The sequence below is a fragment of the Pristis pectinata genome, chromosome 34, assembly GCF_009764475.1.
Source record: "Pristis pectinata isolate sPriPec2 chromosome 34, sPriPec2.1.pri, whole genome shotgun sequence".
In the NCBI taxonomy this organism is placed as follows: Eukaryota; Metazoa; Chordata; class Chondrichthyes; order Rhinopristiformes; family Pristidae; genus Pristis; species Pristis pectinata.
The window spans coordinates 17,454,681-17,473,875 of record NC_067438.1 but is presented as its reverse complement, the minus strand read 5'-3'; the positions used below and the strand labels follow the sequence as shown (position 1 = coordinate 17,473,875).

The following is a 19,195-nucleotide window of genomic DNA, read 5'->3' as shown; positions in this document are numbered from 1 at the left end:
TTTAGTCCACTCTCAGTTCCAAGCTCATATCAGGGCCACCGACTCATCCGCCTGTCCACAGTCAGTTCCAGGCAGTGCTCCCGGATACAGCCTCTCCCAGTGACTCCCGCCCACCCTGCCTCGGGAAAGCTGTCGGAACGTCTCCTGGATCCAACCACACACTTTTCCACATCCGGATTTACTGTGGGATCTTCCCGCACTCACCCCTGGTCTCGAACTCTGCTCAGTGCCCTGCTGTTTCTCTAGTGTGACTGAGATGGTCCGTGAGGAAGGGAAGAACCTGAATACTTTTTGCAGTTCTACCCCGACCCTGCAGGAGCAGTGTGCTGAGAGAGGGGGTTGACTGACAGAACCATTTCAACTGGACCACCCAACAGCAGCTAGGCCGTGTGTGCTCAGTTCAGGAGGCGAGGGGATGGGGGCTGACATGTACAATGTTAAACTCCCGCCTGGCCCCGCCGGGATTTCAACTGAACATATTGGTACCAACGACATAGGTAGGGAAAGGAATGAGGTCCTGAAAAGAGACTATAGAGAATTAGGAAGGAAGGTGAGAAGCAGGACCTCAAAGGTAGTAATTTCCGGATCACTGACTGTGCTAAGCGACAGTGGGTATAGGAACAGAATGAGGAGGGGGTTAAATGCGTGGTTGAGGGATTGGAGTAAGGAGCAGGGATTCAGTTTTCTGGATCATTGGGCCTTCTTTTGGGGCAGGTATGACCTGTTCAAAGAGGACGGGTTGCACTTGAATCCCAGGGGAACCAACATACTGGCGGGGACCTTTGCTAAGGCTACTGGGGAGAGTTTAAACTAGAATTGTTGGGGGGTGGGATCCGTACTGGAGAGACTGGGGAGGAGGTGTTTGGCTCTCAAATAGAGGAAGCTAGAAGTAAATACCATAGGCAGGTGATAGAGAAGGGACGTGTTCAGGCAGGCTTGAGATGTGTCTGTTTTAACACAAGGAGTGTTGTGAACAAGGCGGATGAGCTTAGAGCTTGGATCGATACTTGGAGCTATGATGTGGTGGCCATTACGGAGAGTTGGATGGCTCCGGGGCTGGAATGGTTGATTCAAGTGCTGGGTTTTAGATGTTTCAGGAAGGACAGGGAGGGAGGCAAGAGAGGTGGGGGAGTGGCAATGTTGATCAGAAATAGTGTCACGGCTGCGGAAAAGGTGGACGTTGTGGAGGGATTGTCTACAGAGTCTCTGTGGGTGGAGGTTAGGAACAGGAAGGGGTCGATAACGGTGCTGGGTGTTTTTTAAAGGCGGCCCAGTAGTGACAGGGTAATTGAGGAGCAGATAGGGAAGCAGATCCTAGAAAGGTGTGAGAATAACAGAGTTGTTGTGATTTTAATTTCCCAAACATCAATTGGCATCTCCAGACAGTGAGGGGTTTAGATGGGGTGGAGTTTGTTAGGTGTGTTCAGGAAGGATTCTTGACACAGTATGTAGATAGACCTACAAGAGGAGAGGCCGTGCTTGATTTGATAGTGGGAAATGAACCTGGTCAGGTGTCAGATCTCTCAGTGGGTGAACATTTTGGTGATAGTGATCATAATTCTATCTCCTTTACGTTAGCACTAGAGAGGGATAGGAACAGACAGACTAGAAAGGAGTTTACTTGGAGTAAAGGGAATTATGAGGCTCTCAGGCAGGAAATTGGAAGATTAAATTGGCAACAGACGTTCTCTGGGAAAAGTACAGAAGAAATGTGGCAAATATTCAGGGGATATTTGTGTGGAGCTCTGCTCAGACATGTTCCAATGAGACAGTGGAGTCATGACAGAATACAGGAACTGTGGTGTACAAAGGGTATAATAAATCTAGTCAAAAGGAAAAGAAAAGGACACAAAAGGTACAGAGAGCTCGGTAATGTTAGAGATCTGGAGGAGTACAAGGCTAAAAGGAAGGAACTTAAGAAAGAGATCAGGAGAGCCAGAAGGGGGCATGAGAAGGCCTTGGTGGGCAGGACTAAGGAAAACCCCAAGGCGTTCTACAAGTATGTGAAGAGTAAGAGGATGAAATGTGAAAGGATAGGGTCTATCAAGTGCAGCAGTGGGAAAGTGTGTACAGATCCGTAAGAAATAGCGGAGGTACTTAATGAACACTTTACGTCAGTATTCACCACGGAAAAAGATCTGGGAGATTGTAGTGGGGACTTGCAGCGGCCTGAAAAGCTTGAGCATGTAGATATTAGAAAAGAGGTGGTGCTGAAACTTTTGGAAAGCATCAAATTAGATAAGTCGCCAGGACCGGATGGGATGTACCCCAGGTTGCTGTGGGAGGCGAGGGAGGAGATTGCGGAGCCTCTGACGATGATCTTTGTGTTGTCCATGGAGATGAGAGAGGTTCTGGAAGATTGGAAGGTTGCGGATGTTGTTCCCTTATTCAAGAAGGGGAGTAGGGATAGTCCAGGAAATTGTAGACCGGTGAGTCTTACCTCAGTGGTTGGTAAGCTGATGGAGAAGATCCTGAGAGGCAGGATTTATGAACATTTGGAGAGGTATAATATGATTAGGAATAGTCAGCATGGCTTTGTCAAGGGCAGGTCCTGCCTTACGAACCTGATTGAAATTTTTGAGGATGTGACTAAGCACATCGATGAAGGGAGAGCAGTAGATGTAGTGTATATGGATTTCAGCAAGGCGTTTGATAAGGTACCCCATGCGAGGCTTATGGAGAAGGTGAGGAGACATGGGATCCAAGGGGACATTGCAGTGTGGATCCAGAACTGGCTGGCCCACAGAAGGCAAAGAGTGGTTGTTGAAGGGTTGTATTCTGAGTGGAGGTCGGTGACCAGTGGTGTACCTCAGGGGTCTGTACTGGGACCCTTACTGTTTGTGATTTTTATAGACGACCTGAATGAGGAAGTGGAGGGGTGGGTTAGTAAGTTTGCGGATGACACAGAGGTTGGGGGTGTTGTGGATAGTTTGGAGGACTGTCAGAGGTTACAGAGGGACATAGATAGGATGCAGAGTTGGGCTGAGAAGTGGCAGATGCAGTTCAACCCAGATCAGTATGAAGTGGTTCATTTTGGTAGGTCAAATATGTTGGCGGAATATAGTATTAATGTAGGACTCTTGGCAGTGTGGAGGATCAGAGGGATCTTGGAGTCCGAGTCCATAGGACGCTCAAAGCGGCTGCACAGGTTGACTCTGTGGTTAAGAAGGCATATGGTGTATTGTCCTTCATCAATCGGGGAATTGAATTTAGGAGCCATGAGGTATTGTTGCAGCTATATAGGTCCCCGGTCAGACCCCACTTGGAGTATTGTGCTCAGTTCTGGTCGCCTCACTACAGGAAGGATGTGGAAGACATAGAGAGGGTGCAGAGGAGATTTACAAGGATGCTGCCTGGAATGCGGAGCATGCCTCATGAAAGCAGCTTAAAGGACTCGGCCTTTTCTCCTTGGAGAGACGGAGGATGAGGGGGGACCTGATAGAGGTGTATAAGATGATGAGAGGTATTGATCGGGTGGATAGTCAGACGCTTTTCCCCAGGGCTGAAATGGTGGTCACAAGAGCACATAGGTTTAAAATGCTGGGGAGTAGATATACAGGAGACATCAAGGGTAAGTTTTTTATCAGAGAGTGGTGAGTGCGGGGAATGGGCTGCCGGAAACGGTGGTGGAGGTGGATACGATAGGGTCTTTCAAGAGACTGTTAGATAGGTACATGGAGCTGAGTAAAATATAGGGCTATGGGTAAGCCTAGTAATTTCTAGGGTAGGGACATGTTTGGCACAGCTTTGTGGGCCGAAGGGCCTGAATTGTGCTGTAGTTTTTCTATGTTTCTATGAACTCTCAGTTGCATTTTATCAGACACACTGTGATAACATCACATCTTCCAAAGGAACTCCAAAGCTCCAAATCAGTGAGTCAAAAGCCTTGAGTGACATCTTTTCATTTTCTGGAAAGACTTTCTTTTCAGAACCCAGAACTGCAGATTCCCTGCAGATTCCTTAGCTGATCTAAAAGCCTCTTAAACGCCTCTGTTGTATCTGACTCCACCAACGCCCCTGGCAGCTTCTTCCAGGCACCCACCTCTCTCTGTGCAAAGGAACATCCCCTTTAAACTTGCCCTCTCTCACCTTAAACCGATGTCCTCTCATATTCAACATTTCCACCCCAGCAAAGAGACTCTGCCTCTCCACTGTCTACCCTATCTCTGCCTCTCACCATTTTATAAACCTCTGTCAGGTCTCCCGTCAGCCTCCAACGCTCCAAAGAAAACAACCCAAGTTTGTCCAACCATGATGTAAGTTCATGAGAGGCATAGACAGCGGGAGAGAACATTGTCTTTTTCCCAGGGAGGGGGAGCTAAAAACAAGAGGGCAGAGATTTAAGATCAGAGGGGAGATTTGTAAAAGGGACATCAGGGGCAGCCTCTTCACACAAAGGGTGGTGAGTATTTGGAATGAGCTGCCAGAAATAGTGGTTGAGGCGGGCACATTACTAACGTTTAAAAGCCATCGAGATAAGTCCATGGATAGGAGAGGTTTAGAGAGCTCTGGGCTAAACGTGGGCAGATGGGACCAGCTCTCTGGGCAACACCATCAGTATGGACCAGTTGGGCCGAAGGGCCTGTTTCCATGCCGTGTGACTCTGTGACTCTTTGACTCTCCTTCCAGCTCATCCCCTCTGATCCAGGCAGCATCCTGGTCAACCCCTTCCGCACCCTCTCCACATTCGGAAAAGCAACATTTAAGATTCCTCCCCAGATGTTCCAATCTGTCTCCCAAAACACCAATTTCAATTCAGGAGTCACCAATTTCCCCAAGCGCCAACTTCTCTCGGAAACTTGGGAATCCCATAGCTGGGATGGAGACACCAACACTTCGTACCCCGTCCCCTGGATTCCACCTGCCACATCCGGCATTTTCTCTCGCAACTCAGTGCCAAAGGAACGAAATAGAACACAACATTAAAGGCCAGGTAACAGGAAGCAAATTCCATGCCGGCACTTTCAAAATGTGGAATAATCAATTAACTTCCACAGTGAAAAACTTTTAACACATAACTCCAGGAATAAAGGAAAGAAAAGGTGGGTAGATGGGTCCCCACACACTCACACACTCACACACTCACACACTCACACACTCACACACACACACTCACACACTCACACACTCACACAGCTTCTTAAAGAGACACCACCACTTGCAAGGTGAGAGTCTCGCCAGTTTGTTTCACATAAAATAGTGGAATCTTTCACTCGGTCACATTGATTCCCTCTGGAGCGTCGGATTAATTCAACCTTCTCCAAACACAGACTTAAACATACAACAGCTTTTCATTCACTTTTTTATCATTTTCATTCACTGACTCACCTCGTGCATTCTCTCCCATCTCTCTCTCTCTCCTTCCACCCCTCTCTCTCCCTCTCTCCCTCCCTCTCTCTCCCTCTCTCTCCCTCTCTCCCTCCCTCTCTCTCTCTTTCTCTCTCCCTCTCTCTCCTACAAATCAAAGTGAATCACGAGTTGTGCATGAGATGCAGCACTTTGAAACTCACTTTTAAACTATTTCATGATTTATTCTTCATTTATCAGCAAACAAGTCTTTTTAATTTCAAAAATAGACTTTATTCATAATAAAAATATATACAAAGGAAGAAGCAGGGCAAAAAAGTTTTACTTTCAGTGGTGTAAACTTAAAAAACACACAAACAAACACAGCACCATTGCCCCTCACGTTGCCCCCTGGGGTGATCCCCTTTCATTGTTCAAGGGCTTCCCCACCCACCTCTGCCCCTCCATATGCTGTAGGGGAAGGAGCCCAGACTGCGGTCCTTCCCCACAGAGCCTTTGCATTGGCTGCACCGGGCTGCAGTTCATCCCTCAACATGTCCTCCTACAGCCAGGACTGTGCCCGACGGCAGCGTTCCCTTACGGACATCTCGCTGAGCTGGGAGACCAACAGTTTCAGGCAGACCAAAGGGCGTCCTTCACCGAGCTGATGACCTTCCAGCAGCACTTGATGTCTGTCTTGGTGGGTTCCCGGGAACAGCCCGGAGATCAGAGAGACCTCTGTCACGCAGCTGCTGGGGATGAACTGGGACACAGACCCGTGCATCGGTCTCCACACCCTCTGCAAACCCACAGTCTGCAAAGAGGTGGGTGACTGTCTCCTCCGCCCCGCAGCCGTCCCAAGGGCAGTGTGCACTGGGGGTGATGTGTCATGTGTAGAGGAAAGCTCTGACTGGGGGGGCACCGCTCACCACCAGCCAAGTGAGGTCTTGGTGCTTGTTGGTCAGATCTGGAGATGAGACGTTCTGCCAGATGGTTTGGGCCGTTTGCACCGGGAACAAACCCACAGGATCCACAGTGTCTCTGTCCCGCAGTGTCTGCAGGACGTTCCGCGCTGACCACTGCCTGATGGACCTGTGGTCAGAGGCGTTCATTCGAAAGAACTCTTCCACAAAGCCCAGGTAGTGCGGCAACGTCCAGCTGACTGGGGCGTTGGGGGGTAGAGGGGCCGGGCCCATCCTCCGCGACACCAGGGACAGGTAGAACCTCAGCACGTAGAGACACTTGGTGCCCACGTACTTGGGGTCCACACACCGACTGACGCAGCCACACACGAAGGTGGGCATCAGGATGAGGGCAACGTTGGGTACACTTTTGCCCCCATTCTCAGGGGATCTGTGCATCATGACTCATCTGACACGCTCCATCTTGAACCCCCAGATAAACTGGAAGATGTCCCCGGTGATTGCTGAGGCAGAGGAGCGAGGAACAGGCCACACCTGCGCCAGGTACAGCAGCCCTGACAGCACATCGCACCTGATGACCAACTTCCTCCCAGTTATTGACAGAGAACGCCGTTCCCACAGACCCACAATTCAGGTCTCCCCTCAGCCTCCGATGCTCCAGAGAAAACCACCCAAGTTTGTCCAACCTCTCCTTATAGCACACGCCCTCTAATCCAGGCAGCATCCTGGTGAACCTCCACTGCACCCTCTCCAGAGCCTCCACACCCTTCCTGTAACGGGGCGACCAGAACTGCAGACGATACTCCATGTGCAGCACGACCAAAGTTTGCATGGAATCCGGAGTTTTCCTTTGGTACAACTGATGTTAACAGGGGACTCACCCATACTGGATAGAGATGAAGAGGAGGGATGGGGAGTGGTGTGGGGATGGGGATGCAGGTGGGGAGGGGGATAGGGAGGGGTATGGGGGATGGCGAGGGTGTGGTGAGAGAGGCGGTGGGCCCTGTCGAGGGGGCCTGGTGTGCGGTGTGGACACAGGAGGGGGGTTGTTGGACGCAGTGGGAATGGTGAGGACGGGAATGCACGGATGGTGCAGGGGGAGGGGGGTGGGGGGTGGTGCAGAAACGCAGTTTATGTCCAAAGATACAAATTAGGAGCAGGACTGGAGAGCTCAGTTACAGAGTCACACTGCAGGGAAACAGGCCCTTCGGCCCATCTTGTCGGTGCCGACCTGAGCCAGTCCCATTTGCCAGTGTTTGGTCCACATCCCTCTAAACGTCTCCTATCCGTGTACCTGTCCAAATGTCTTTTAAATGTTATAACTGTACCCTCCTCAACCACCTCCTCTGACAGCTCATTCCACACACCCACCGCCCTCTGTGTGAAAAAGTTGCCCCTCAGGTCACCTTGAAATCTTTCCCCTCTCACCTTATACCTGTGCCCTCTAGTTTTACACTCCCCGACCCTGGGCAAAAGACTGTCCACCTTATCAAGACACCTCATGAAACATCCATAAAGTCCCCTGAGCCTCCTTCGCTCCAAGGAAAACAGTCCCAGCCTGTCGGGTGTCTCCTTATAACTCAACCATTCATTCCCGCTAACATCCTTGCAAATCTGTACTGTACGACATCCTTCCCACAGCAGGTCGACCAGATCTGCACACAGCACCCCACGTTTAGCCCCGCCAACGACATGTACAGCTGTAACGTGACATCCCAACTCCGGTACTCAGTGCCCGAGAAGGGGAGCAGGTACGTCACTGTTCATCAAAGATTGTGTTACCTCAGGACTGAGGGAGGATTTCCTGGAAGGCTCCTCAAACGAGTCCACACGGGTAGAGATTAGCAACAAAAAAGGTGTCGTCACTTTGCTGGGGACAGACTTCCCAACAGTCAGCAGGAGACAGAGGAACAGATATGTGGACAGGAAACAGAGAGACGTCATTAAAATAGGGTTGTCGTACGGGGGGACTTCAATTTCCCAAATATGAACTGGTTACCCTGGAGTTAACGGCTCAGAGGCTGTGGGTATCTGAGGTGTGTCCGGGAGAATCATTGACACATTGTGTAGACAGACCAACGAGGGAAGGGGCATTACTGGACCTTGGGGAATGAAGCTGGTCAGGTGAATGGACTGTCAGTCGCAGACCATTTCGGACACAGTGACCAGAACTCTCCCTGTTGTAAAGTTGTTCTGGAAAGGATAGGGAGGGACCAATCACTAAGGTCGTAATCTCGGGGAGGGCCAATTTCATTAATGTAAGGGAGGAACTGGCAAAGGTAGACTGGGAGCTTCGCGTCCCAGGTCGGTCTACTTCTGTACAGTGAGGAACATTCAACGGTGAAAGAACAGGAGATCAGGATCATCGTTTTCCTGTCGGGGTAAAAGCCAGGACACCAAGCACAGGGAACCGAGGATGTCGAGGGACATCGAGGGTTGGATAAAGGGGAAAAGGAACCGTGTGACAGGTAGAGGGAACTTCCATCAAGTGTGTTGGGAGGTGCTTTATCAGGATACTAGCAAGGCACAGAGGGCTCACGAGATATCAGTGGCAGACAGGATTAAGGAAAATCCGAAGGCATTCTGTAAGTACGTTAAGGGTAATAGAATAACCAGGGTAAGATGAGGGCCCATGCAGGACAACAGGGGCATCGGAGTCAGGAACCACCAGGTAGATGTCCAAAATGAAGACTTCTCATCGGTACTGACAAAGGAAAGAGACTTTGTATTTGGAGCATTCAGTGAAGGGGAAGGTGAAAGTCTAGTGCAGGTCCACAAGTAACGAGGAGATACTCTGTGCTTTAGTGGTGGATAAATCCCCAGGACTGGATGGGATTTATCCCAGGCTGCTATGTCAGACTGGCAACTTTGTCAAATATGATTTACCTTCCATTATATTCAGCTTTCTGAAATGATTCGTTATTTCCTCTTTGATCATTGACTCCAGCATCTAGCCAACAATCAATGTTAAACTAACTGGCCGAGAGTTCCCCACCTTCTCTCTTCCTTTTGGAACAAGAGGTCACATTGGCTGTTTTACAACCTTGTGGCACATTCCCAGAATTTGGCAAGTTCTGAAAAACCTGAGCCGACGGCTGCACTCTCTCTGCACCCCCATCCTTTACACCCTTGGGTGCAGACCATCGGGACCCAGTGACTTGTCTTTGCCCCTCTCAGTTTCTCCAACACTTTATCCCTCATGATTGGGAATCTTACAACGTCCTCCCCGTTATCTGAACTGAGCTTGTCCGTGTAACCTGTTACCGTGGGGATAGTTGCAGTGCTCCCCACGGTGAAGACTGGTGGAAAATATTGATGGAAATCACCGAGGTCCCTCCCCTGGGAGCTGAACCCATCTAACGGCAGGAAGGGGGTCTTCCAGAGGGAGATTGTGCCCCAGACCAGGGTACAGAGATGGTGTGGGTTAAGGGCAGGAGACAAGCTCAGGCAGCTGACGAACCAGTGGGAGCTCCAGGCCAAAGTCTCACAGCTCAGGAACTGGACTGGGGGACGGGGTGTGGTTTTCAGTGAAGCACAGTTCGGAGGCTGATATCTGCGCGGCTGATCAAATTAACTCCAGATTGTGGAAATATTGAATGTAGACAAACCGGGCAGAGTATTTGATCCAAAAGAATACATTTAATTTTGCATTCACAAAATCAGCAGTCAGCATCTCAGCCAATGAGATTGCAGTAACTAGAGGAACAACATTCTTCAGTAAGATTCCCACCCCGAGAGCGATGCCGAAAGTTGACCTTGATGACATCACTCAGACAGTGTTCACATCGTTAATGGCACAGTTCAGCTGCTGCTTCCGGACACAACATCGTGAACACATTCGAGATAATAAATGATATCTGGGTCCCAGCACTGGGTCAGAGAATGGCAAATGTCACAAACTCACCAACCCTGCACTGATAATTTTAACAATCCCACCTTCCGATGTCAGGCTCTGTGGGGGAGAACGATAGAAACTGAGAACTGAGATAAACCCAGAAAACGCTGTGAATAATCATCAGTCGGGCAGGGTCTGTGGGGAAAGGAAACGCGTCCATGTTTCGGGTCTGTGCTGAAACATTGACTCTGGTTCTCTCTCACAGATGCTGCCTGACCCGCTGAGTACTCCTGCCATTTCCGGTTCTTGTGTTGGATTCCCAACACCAGCAGTGCTTTGCTTCAGGAAAGAACCGAACAGTTCTCGGTCACACGTTACATTTCTTCGGCTCCACCTGGTGGCAAACACCAATTATCTGAGCAATGGTGGGAAGGTGTAGGAGTCGGTGCTCAGGGTGACCTGGTCGACTTATACATCAGTGCTGAAGATTAACGAGCAGGGACGGCCTGTGGGATATTGTGGACACGTCTGGTGTCCCAGCATCAGAAGGGATGTGCCTGGAGTAGAAGGAATGCAGCAAAGGCTCAGCAGGCTGATCCCTGGGATGGAGGGCGTGTCGTACGAGGAGACATCAGCACATTCGCTCCGTGCTCTCCAGTGTTTGGGAGAAGGGAAGCTGATGGTATTGGAGCACACAAAATTCTCACGGAGCGTAACGGTGAAGGTCTGGGATCATGTTTCCTGAGGCCGGCTCTGTACAACCAGCAGGTCAGGCTGACGGGACGGAGCGACCGTGTCCCGTTACCAGGTTTGTGCCTTCAGACCTTTCACCAAAGGCAACGTTCTGACCATCGTCTCTGGCAGGACAATCTCTTTGTGTCTCCCTGTCTCTCTCCATCCGTGAACCAGTCTCATCCTCTGTCAGCTTCAACAACATCGCAGCCAGGCTGAAGCATTTTCATCTGTAGAGCAGGAAGGGTTTGCAGAAGCAAAGCATTGCTGGGACGGCCTACTGCCCCAGTAGGAAGCCCTGGAAGCTGAGGGACCCTCCTTCACTCCACAGGGTGCCGGTGACCAGTTGCACCCACACCTCATCCCCTTTGTGGAGTTCGAGGATGATGTTCCTCATGGAGAGCTGGGAACTACCCTTGGGCAGGACGCTGTGGATCAAACTAACTTCCGTCTTGTTCTTCAGTAGCTGCACGTCAGTCTTCGTCCCTCTGCCGGGGAGCGAGGAGTAGCTGAAGAAATACAGGCCACACCTCGGGGCGGTGAACTTCCCAGTCTTGTCACTGTAGCCTTCACCCTTGTTCACATTGATCTTGTCGTAGATGATGGGATTCATTGGGTTCAAAGTAGAACCGTTCCCGCTGTGCTCGACGTCGAATACAACTTTAGCACCTGAAAGGCAGAGTGGGCTGTTGATAAAATGTCACGGAGATAACCTCGAAGGAGGTCCCAAATTGCCCAGTGAGTCCGGCAGTCTGACAGCCCTGCCATTAGCAGCACATTACCCATCGTTGTGTGATTACCCTCTACCTGCCCCCAATACTCCAGGTAACCCACAGCAACACTGCCTCACCCTCCGCACATCTCTCTTCTGTCCTGTTCGTCCCTCCCATAACTTCTGGAACTTAAAACCACCATTTTTATCCCACTTTCCCAGTTCTGACAAAGTTCTTCTACTCGAAACATTAATTCTTTTTCATTCTCCACAGATGGTGCCTCACACGGAACACAGAACAGCAGAGGACAGGAACAGGCCCTTCAGCCCACCATGTCGTTAGAGGGCGGCACGGTAGCGTAGCGGTTAGCACAAGGCTGTTACAGCTCCAGCGATCGGGGTTCGATTCCCGCTACTGTCTGTAAGGAGTTTGTACGTCTGCCCCGTGTCTGCGTGGGTTTCCTCCGGGTGCTCCGGTTTCCTCCCACATTGTAAAGACATACGGGTAGGTTAATATGGGGTTTAACATGGGCGGCGCGGACTCGTTGGGCCGGAAGGGCCTGATACCGCGCTGTAAGTAAAAAAAAATTTAAATTTAAAAATTTAAAATTTAATGTTGTGTCAAACTAATTAAAGTAGTAATTAAACACCTCACTAAACAGATCCCTTCTGCCTGCACAATGTCTTTATCCCTCCATTCTCTGCACATTCATGTACCTGTTAAAGACCCTCTTAAATTCCTCTATTGTATCTGCCTCCACCCCCACCCCTGGCACCACATTCCAGGCACCCACCACTCTCTGTGTAAAAAAAACTTGCCCCGCACATCTCCTTTGAACTCACCCCCTCTCGCCTTAACATGCACGCCCTCTGGTTTCTGCTATTTCAACCCTGGGGAAAAAAGATACCGGCTGTCTACTCTATCTATGCCTCTCATAATCTTAGAAACTTCTATCAGGTCTCCCCTCAGCCTCTGCCGCTCCAGTGAAAACAACCCAAGTTTGTCCAAGCTCTCCCCATAGCTCATGCCCTCGAATCCAGGCAGCATCCTGGTGAACCTCTTCTGCACCCTCTCCCAAGCCATAAAACAGTACAGCACAATACAGGCCCTTTGGCCCACAATGTTGTGCCGATTTTAAAACCTCCCTAAGACTATCTCACCCCTTCCTCCCACATATCCCTCTTATTTTAAATTCCTCCATTTGCTTATCTAACAATCTCTTGAATTTGACCAATGTACCTGCCTCCACCACCACCCCAGGCAGTGCATTCCATGCTCCAGCCACTCTCTGGGTGAAAAACCTCCCTCTGACATCTCCCTTGAACTTCCCACCCATTACTTTAACGCCATGCCCTCTTGTATTGAGCATTGGTGCCCTGGGAAGGAGGCGCTGGCTGTCCACTCTGTCTATTCCTCTTAATATCTTGTATACCTCTATCATGTCTCCCCTCATCCTCCTCCTTTTCAATGAGAACAGCCCTAGCTCCCTTAGTCTCTCCTCATAACCGATACTCTCTAATCCAGGCAGCATCCTGGTAAATCTCCTCTGCACCCTTTCCAACACCTCCACATCCTTCCTATAATGAAGCGACCAGAACTGGACACAGTACTCCAAGTGTGGCCTAACCAGAGTTTTGTAGAGCTGCATCATCACTTCACAGCTCTTAAACTCGATCCCACGACTTATGAAAGCTAACATCCCATAAGTTTTCTTAACTACCCTAGCCACCTGTGAGGCAACTTTCAGTGAGCTGTGGATATGAACCCCCAGATCCCTCTGCTCCTCTACACTGCTCAGAATCCTGCCATTTACCCTGTACTCTGCCTTGGAGTTTGTCCTTCCAAAGTGTACCACCTCACACTTCTCCGGATTGATTTCCATCTGCCACTTCTCAGCCCAGCTCTGCATTCTCTCTGCAAGCTTCAACAGTCCTCCACACTATCCACAACACCACTGAACTTTGTGTCGTCTACAAACTTGCTAACCCAGCCTTCCACCCCCTCATCCAAGTCATTAATAAAAATCACAAAAAGTAGAGGTCCCAGAACTGATTCCTGTGAGACACCACTAGTCACAGCCCTCCAATCTGAATGCACTCCCTCCACCACAACCCTCTGCTTTCTACAGGCAAGCCAATTCTGAATCCGCACGGCCAAGCCTCCCTGGATCCCTTGGCCTCTGACCTTCTGAGGAAGTCTACCATGCGGAACCTTGTCAAACGCCTTACTAAAATCCATGTAGATCACATCTACTGCACTCCCCTCATCAATCTTCCTCATCACCTCCTCAAAGAATCCTATCAGGCTTGTGAGACATGATCTGCCCTTCACAAAGCCATGCTGGCTGTTCCTGATCAGACCACGATTCTCTAAATGTTCTAAAAGCCTCCACATTCTTCCTATAACGAGGCAACCAGAACCGAATGCAATATTCCAGATGCAGCCTTACTGGAGTTTTATAAAACTGCAACATAACTTCCTGACTCTTGAACACATTACCTCGACCAATAAAGGCAAGCACCTTCTTTACCACCCGATCAACCTTGTGCAGCCACTTTCAGGGAGCTATGGACTTGGGCCCCAAGATCCCTCTGTACATCAACACTGTGAAGGGTCCTGCCATTAACACTTTACTCTCCCTTTACATTTGATCTCCCAAAGTGCAGAACCTCACACTTGGCTGTGTTGAACTCCATCTGCCATTTCTCTGTCCACATCTGCAGCTGAAAGCATATGTGGAAGCAGACACCATGGCAACATTGAGCAGACATCTCCATCATCACAGGAAGAGGCAGGGAATGGAGGGATATGAATCATGTGCTGGGACACGGGATTAGGTTAAACAGGCATCGTGGGCAGTGCAGACATGGTGGGCCGAAGGGCCTGTTCCTGTGCTGTTCTGGGTTCTGTGCAGTCACCGTGGAGAAGGACGGTGTGGTTGGGGAATTCAGGGAGGGTGGGCGGTGAGATTCCAGGACTTGTTCCCATTAAGAAGGAGGATTCAGATATCCTGGCAGGCTTAAAGGTTGATAATTGGAGCGGGGTCCCTCAGGATGTTGCCTGCGATGGAAGGGTTCAGTGACGGGCAGTGACTGAAGACTGGGTCTGTTTTCCACGGAGCAGAGCAGGCTGCGGGGATCTGTCACTAACTCTCTGCCTCATTCATTCCGACCACTCTGTCCTTGGGCTCCTGGACTGTTCCAACAGATCTCAACAGCAGCTACTGACCTGGTACATCACATGGCTCAACAGTCCCAGAGAGTTAGTCACCCCAGCTCGGTATTACACGTCCGGCTCCGTATTACACGGTCCGGCTCCATATTACACATCCGGCTCCGTATTACACAGTCCAGCTCCGTATTACACATTCCAGCTCTGTAGTATACGTACTAGCTCCATATTACACATTCCAGTTACTGTGTTACAGGTCCATATTACATGTCCAGCTCCATATTACACATAGAACAGTACAGCACAGAACTGGTCCTTCAGCCCACAATGTTGTGCTGACCTACATAAACCGACTCCACCTTCAATCTATCCCACTCTCTCCTTCACCTCCCATAACCCCAGCAATCTCTTCCCTTGCTTCCCACAGTAACCTGGGGTGCATCCCATCTGACCCAGGGGACTTATCTGTCTGAATGCTTTTTAGTAGCAACAACACTGCTTCTTTCTTAACATTACACATTCCAGCCACTGTGTTACACGTTTCAGCTCTGTATTACACGATCCAGCTGCGTATTACACGTTCCAGCAGTCTCTTGCACTCACCAGGCCCATCCCATTCACCAGCCTCCCTCAGACCGTCTGTGTCCTCTCTGACCCTCCGTGGCCATGCTAGCCTTTCTGCCCACCTACACCCATCACATTTGCCCACATTAGGACCACATCCTTCGATGCCTTCTCTATCTGACTGTGCATCTGAACCTCTCTGAAACGTAGTGACCGTACCCGTTTCCAGCAGCTGAGGGGAACTCCTTCACCCAGAGGGTGGTGCGCGTGCGGGACGAGCTGCCAGCGGAAGTGGCGGATGTGCCTTCAACTGTAACATTTCGGAGAGGCTTGGATAGGTACATGGGCGTGAGGGGTTTGGGGGGATATGGTCCGGGGGCAGGTAGATGGGACGAGGCAGAAGATCAGGTCAGCATGGATTAGATGGGCTGAAGGGCCTGTTTTGGTGCTGTAGTGCTCTGTGAGTGCAACAGTGAGTCCCAGGTACCACCCACTCTCTGGGTAAAACCTTCCCCCTCAGATCCCCTTTCAACCTCCTTCCCCTCACCTCAAACCTCCCCCCCTCTTGTGTTTGATACCCCAAACCCTGGGGAAAGGTTCAGACCGTGCACCCCATCTGTGCCTCTTATAATTTTATACACCTCCAGCGGGTCAGCCCTCAGCCTCCGTCACTCTGGGGATAACAGGCCCAGTCTGTCCAGTCCCTCCCCAGGACCAATGTCCTCCAGTCCCTCCCCAGAACCAATGTCCTCCAGTCCCTCCCCAGAACCAATGTCCTCCAGTCCCTCCCCAGGACCAATGTCCTCCAGTCCCTCCCCAGAACCAATGTCCTCCAGTCCCTCCCCAGGACCAATGTCCTCCAGTCCCTCCCCAGAACTAATGTCCTCCAGTCCAGGCAACATCCTATCCAGATGCATCACGGCTCGGTCCAGCAACTGCTCTGCCCGGGACTGCAAGAAACTGCAGAGAATCGTGAACACAGTCCAGTCCATCATGAAAACTGACCTCTCCTCCACTGACGCTGTCTACACACCTCGCTGCCTCGGGAAAGGAGCTATTGTAATGAAAGACCCCTCCAACCCCGGTCATTCTCTCTGCTCCCCCCTTCCATGGGGCAGAAGTAACAAAAGCTTCAAAACACACACCAGCAGGCTCAAGAACACCTTCTCTCCTGCTCATAATAGTATTGAACGAACCTCTTGTATGCTAAAGATTGATTCTTGATTGCCCAATCTATCTCGTCATGGCCTTGCACCTGATTGTCTGCCTGCACTGACTCTCTGTGACTACCACGATATTCTGTTGTTGTTTTCCTTTTGTAGGACCTCGATGTACTAATGTCGGAATGATCTGTACGGATGACACGCTAAATTAAAGCTTTTCACTGCATCTCGGTACATAGAGTCACAGAATCAGAGAGTACAACCCCTCCCACTGAGGGGTCAAAATAGACCTGGGCTTTATTTAGACTGACCATCCAAAGTCATAATTTACTTTGTCCTTGAGTCACCGGATCATACAGCATGGAAGCAGACCCTTTGGCCCAACTCATCCATGCCAACCATGGTGTCGACCAAGCTGGTTCTATTTGTCTGCGTTTGGACCATAACCTTCTAAACCTTTCCTCACCATTTACTTATCTAAATGTCATTTAAATGTTGTTGTACCTGCCTCTCCCACTTCCTCTGGCAGCTCGTTCCATACACGCACCACCCTCTGCGTGAGAATGTTGCCCCTCAGGTACCTTTTAAATCTTTCCCCTCTCGCCTTAAACCCACGCCCTCTAGTTTTTAGTTCCCCTTCCCTGGGAAAAGAACATAGAACAATTACAGCACAATTCAGGCCCTTCGGCCCACAAAGCTGTGCCGAACGTGTCCCTACCCTAGAAATTACTAGGCTTACCCATAGCCCTCTATTTCACTCAGCTCCATGTACCTATATAACAGTCTCTTGAAAGACCCTATCATATCCGCCTCCACCACTGTTTCCGGCAGGTCATTCCATGCTCTCACCACTCTCTGAGTAAAAAACTTACCCCTGACATCTCCTCTATATCTACTCCCCAGCACCTTAAACCTATGTCCTCTTGTGGCCACCATTTCAGCCCTGGGGAAAAGCCTCTGACTATCTACCCGATCAATACCTCTCATCATCTTATACACCTCTATCAGGATCCCCCCTCATCCTCCGTCTCTCCAAGGAGAAAAGGCCGAGTTCCCTCAACCTGCTCTGCATTCCAGGCAGCATCCTTGTAAATCTCCTCTGCACCCTCTCTATGGCTTCCACATCTTTCCTGTAGTGAGGCGACCAGAACTGAGCACAATGTGTGTTCACCCTCTCCGTGTCCCTCATGATTTTATACACCTCTATAATGTCACCCCTGAATCTCCTACATTCCAAGGAATAAAGTCCTAGCCTGCCCAACCTCTCCTTGTAACTCAGGCCCTCATCCACAGCCACAGGTGAAGTTCTGGAGGGCTGGAAGGTGGCTGATGTTATCCCGTTATCTGTGAAGGGCAGGAAAGACAAGCCAGGGAACTACAGGCCGGTGAGTCTGACGTCAGTGGTGGAGAAGTTACTGGAGGGGATTCTTCACCACCCTGTCTACCTGTGGCACCATTTTTAGCAAACTATGTACTTATACTCCCTGGTCCCTCTGTTCAACCACACTCCCCAGGGCCCGACCATTCACTGTGAAAGTCCTACCCTGGTCTGACTTCCCAAAATGCAAGACTTCACGCTTATCCAAATTGAAAACCATTTGCTAATCCTCAGCCACCGACCCAGCTGATCAAGGTCCCCTTGTAATATTTCATAACCTTCTACACCGTCTACAACACCATGTATTTTAGTATCATCTGCAGACTTACTAACCGTGCCTTTTACATTCACACCCAGGTCGTTCATATAAACAAAGAACAACAGAGGTCCCAGCACCAACCCCTGTGTCACACCACTGGACACAGTCCCAGAAACAACCTCCCACCATCACCCTCTGCTCCCTACCACTGAATCAATCACATCTCCAATTCACCATCTCTCCCTGGCTCCCACGCCATCCAACCTTCCCAACTGGTCTGCCATGTGGGACCATGTCAAAAGCATTGCCAAAGTCCACGGAGACTATGTCCACTGCCCTGCCCTCGTCAATCCCCACGCACAAAGCCGTGCTGACTATCCCTAACCAGACCTTCCCGATCCACATGCTGGTAGATCCTGTCCCTCAGAATCCCCTCCAGTAACTTCCCCACCACTGATGTCAGACTCACCGGCCTGCAGTTCCCTCGGTTGTCCTTGCAGCCCTACATAAATACTGGGACAACATTCGCCGCCCTCCAGTCTTCCAGAACTTCACCTGTGGATAAAGATGGTGCAAGTACCTCTGCAAGGGAACGGCAAAGGACCACTGTCTTCTCCAGCCTCCCACAAGGTCCAAGGATGCACTTGGTCAGGCCCTGGGGATTTATGCACCTCAATGCACTTTAAGGCCACCAATACCCCCTCCCTGGTAATTTGTACACGGTCCAAGACAACACCACTCATTCCCCTCATTTCCTCAGCATTCATCATTTTCTCCGCAGTAAAAACTGAAGGGAAATATTCATTAAAAATCTGGCCTATGCCCTGTGGTTCTGCACACAGACGGCCACGCTGATCTTTACTGGGATCAAGCACCTCGCCACCTTTTACTTTTATGTGACAATAATAAACCAATTACCAATTACGCCCTGAACCTGCTCTGCTCCCTCTCCAGCACCACCACATCCTTCCTGGGGGTGACCAGAACTGCACACACTGCTCTGAGCAGCCTGACCAAGGTTCAGTAAAGTTGCAACATAATGTCCCAACTCTATATTCTACACCCGACCAATGAAGACAAGTGAGCCTTACGCCTTCTTCACCACCCGGCCTACCCATGTTGTCACTTACAGGGAACTACAGACATGGACCCCTTGCTCCCTCTGTCCAGC

The 19,195-nt window shown here is 50.2% G+C and overlaps 2 protein-coding genes across 3 annotated transcripts in view; one reads left to right on the top strand and one right to left on the bottom strand.

The window, feature by feature from the left end:
• LOC127585911 (class I histocompatibility antigen, F10 alpha chain-like) overlaps window positions 1–19,195 on the top strand; it is a 603,397-nt gene that overhangs the window by 308,236 nt on the left and 275,966 nt on the right. The window lies entirely within an intron of this gene.
• LOC127585905 (complement C1q tumor necrosis factor-related protein 3-like) overlaps window positions 1–19,195 on the bottom strand; it is a 130,589-nt gene that overhangs the window by 97,310 nt on the left and 14,084 nt on the right. Inside the window, exon 4 of one of the 2 annotated variants that reach the window (XR_007958611.1) lies at window positions 10,869–11,445. Coding sequence is in view for 1 of the 2 variants with exons in the window: in XM_052043637.1 (XP_051899597.1) it covers window positions 11,054–11,445 (392 nt within the window). In the remaining variant the exon portion in view is untranslated. Of the gene's footprint in view, window positions 1–9,852; window positions 11,446–19,195 lie in introns of those variants that run through there. The other variant, XM_052043637.1, reaches the window with a different exon arrangement.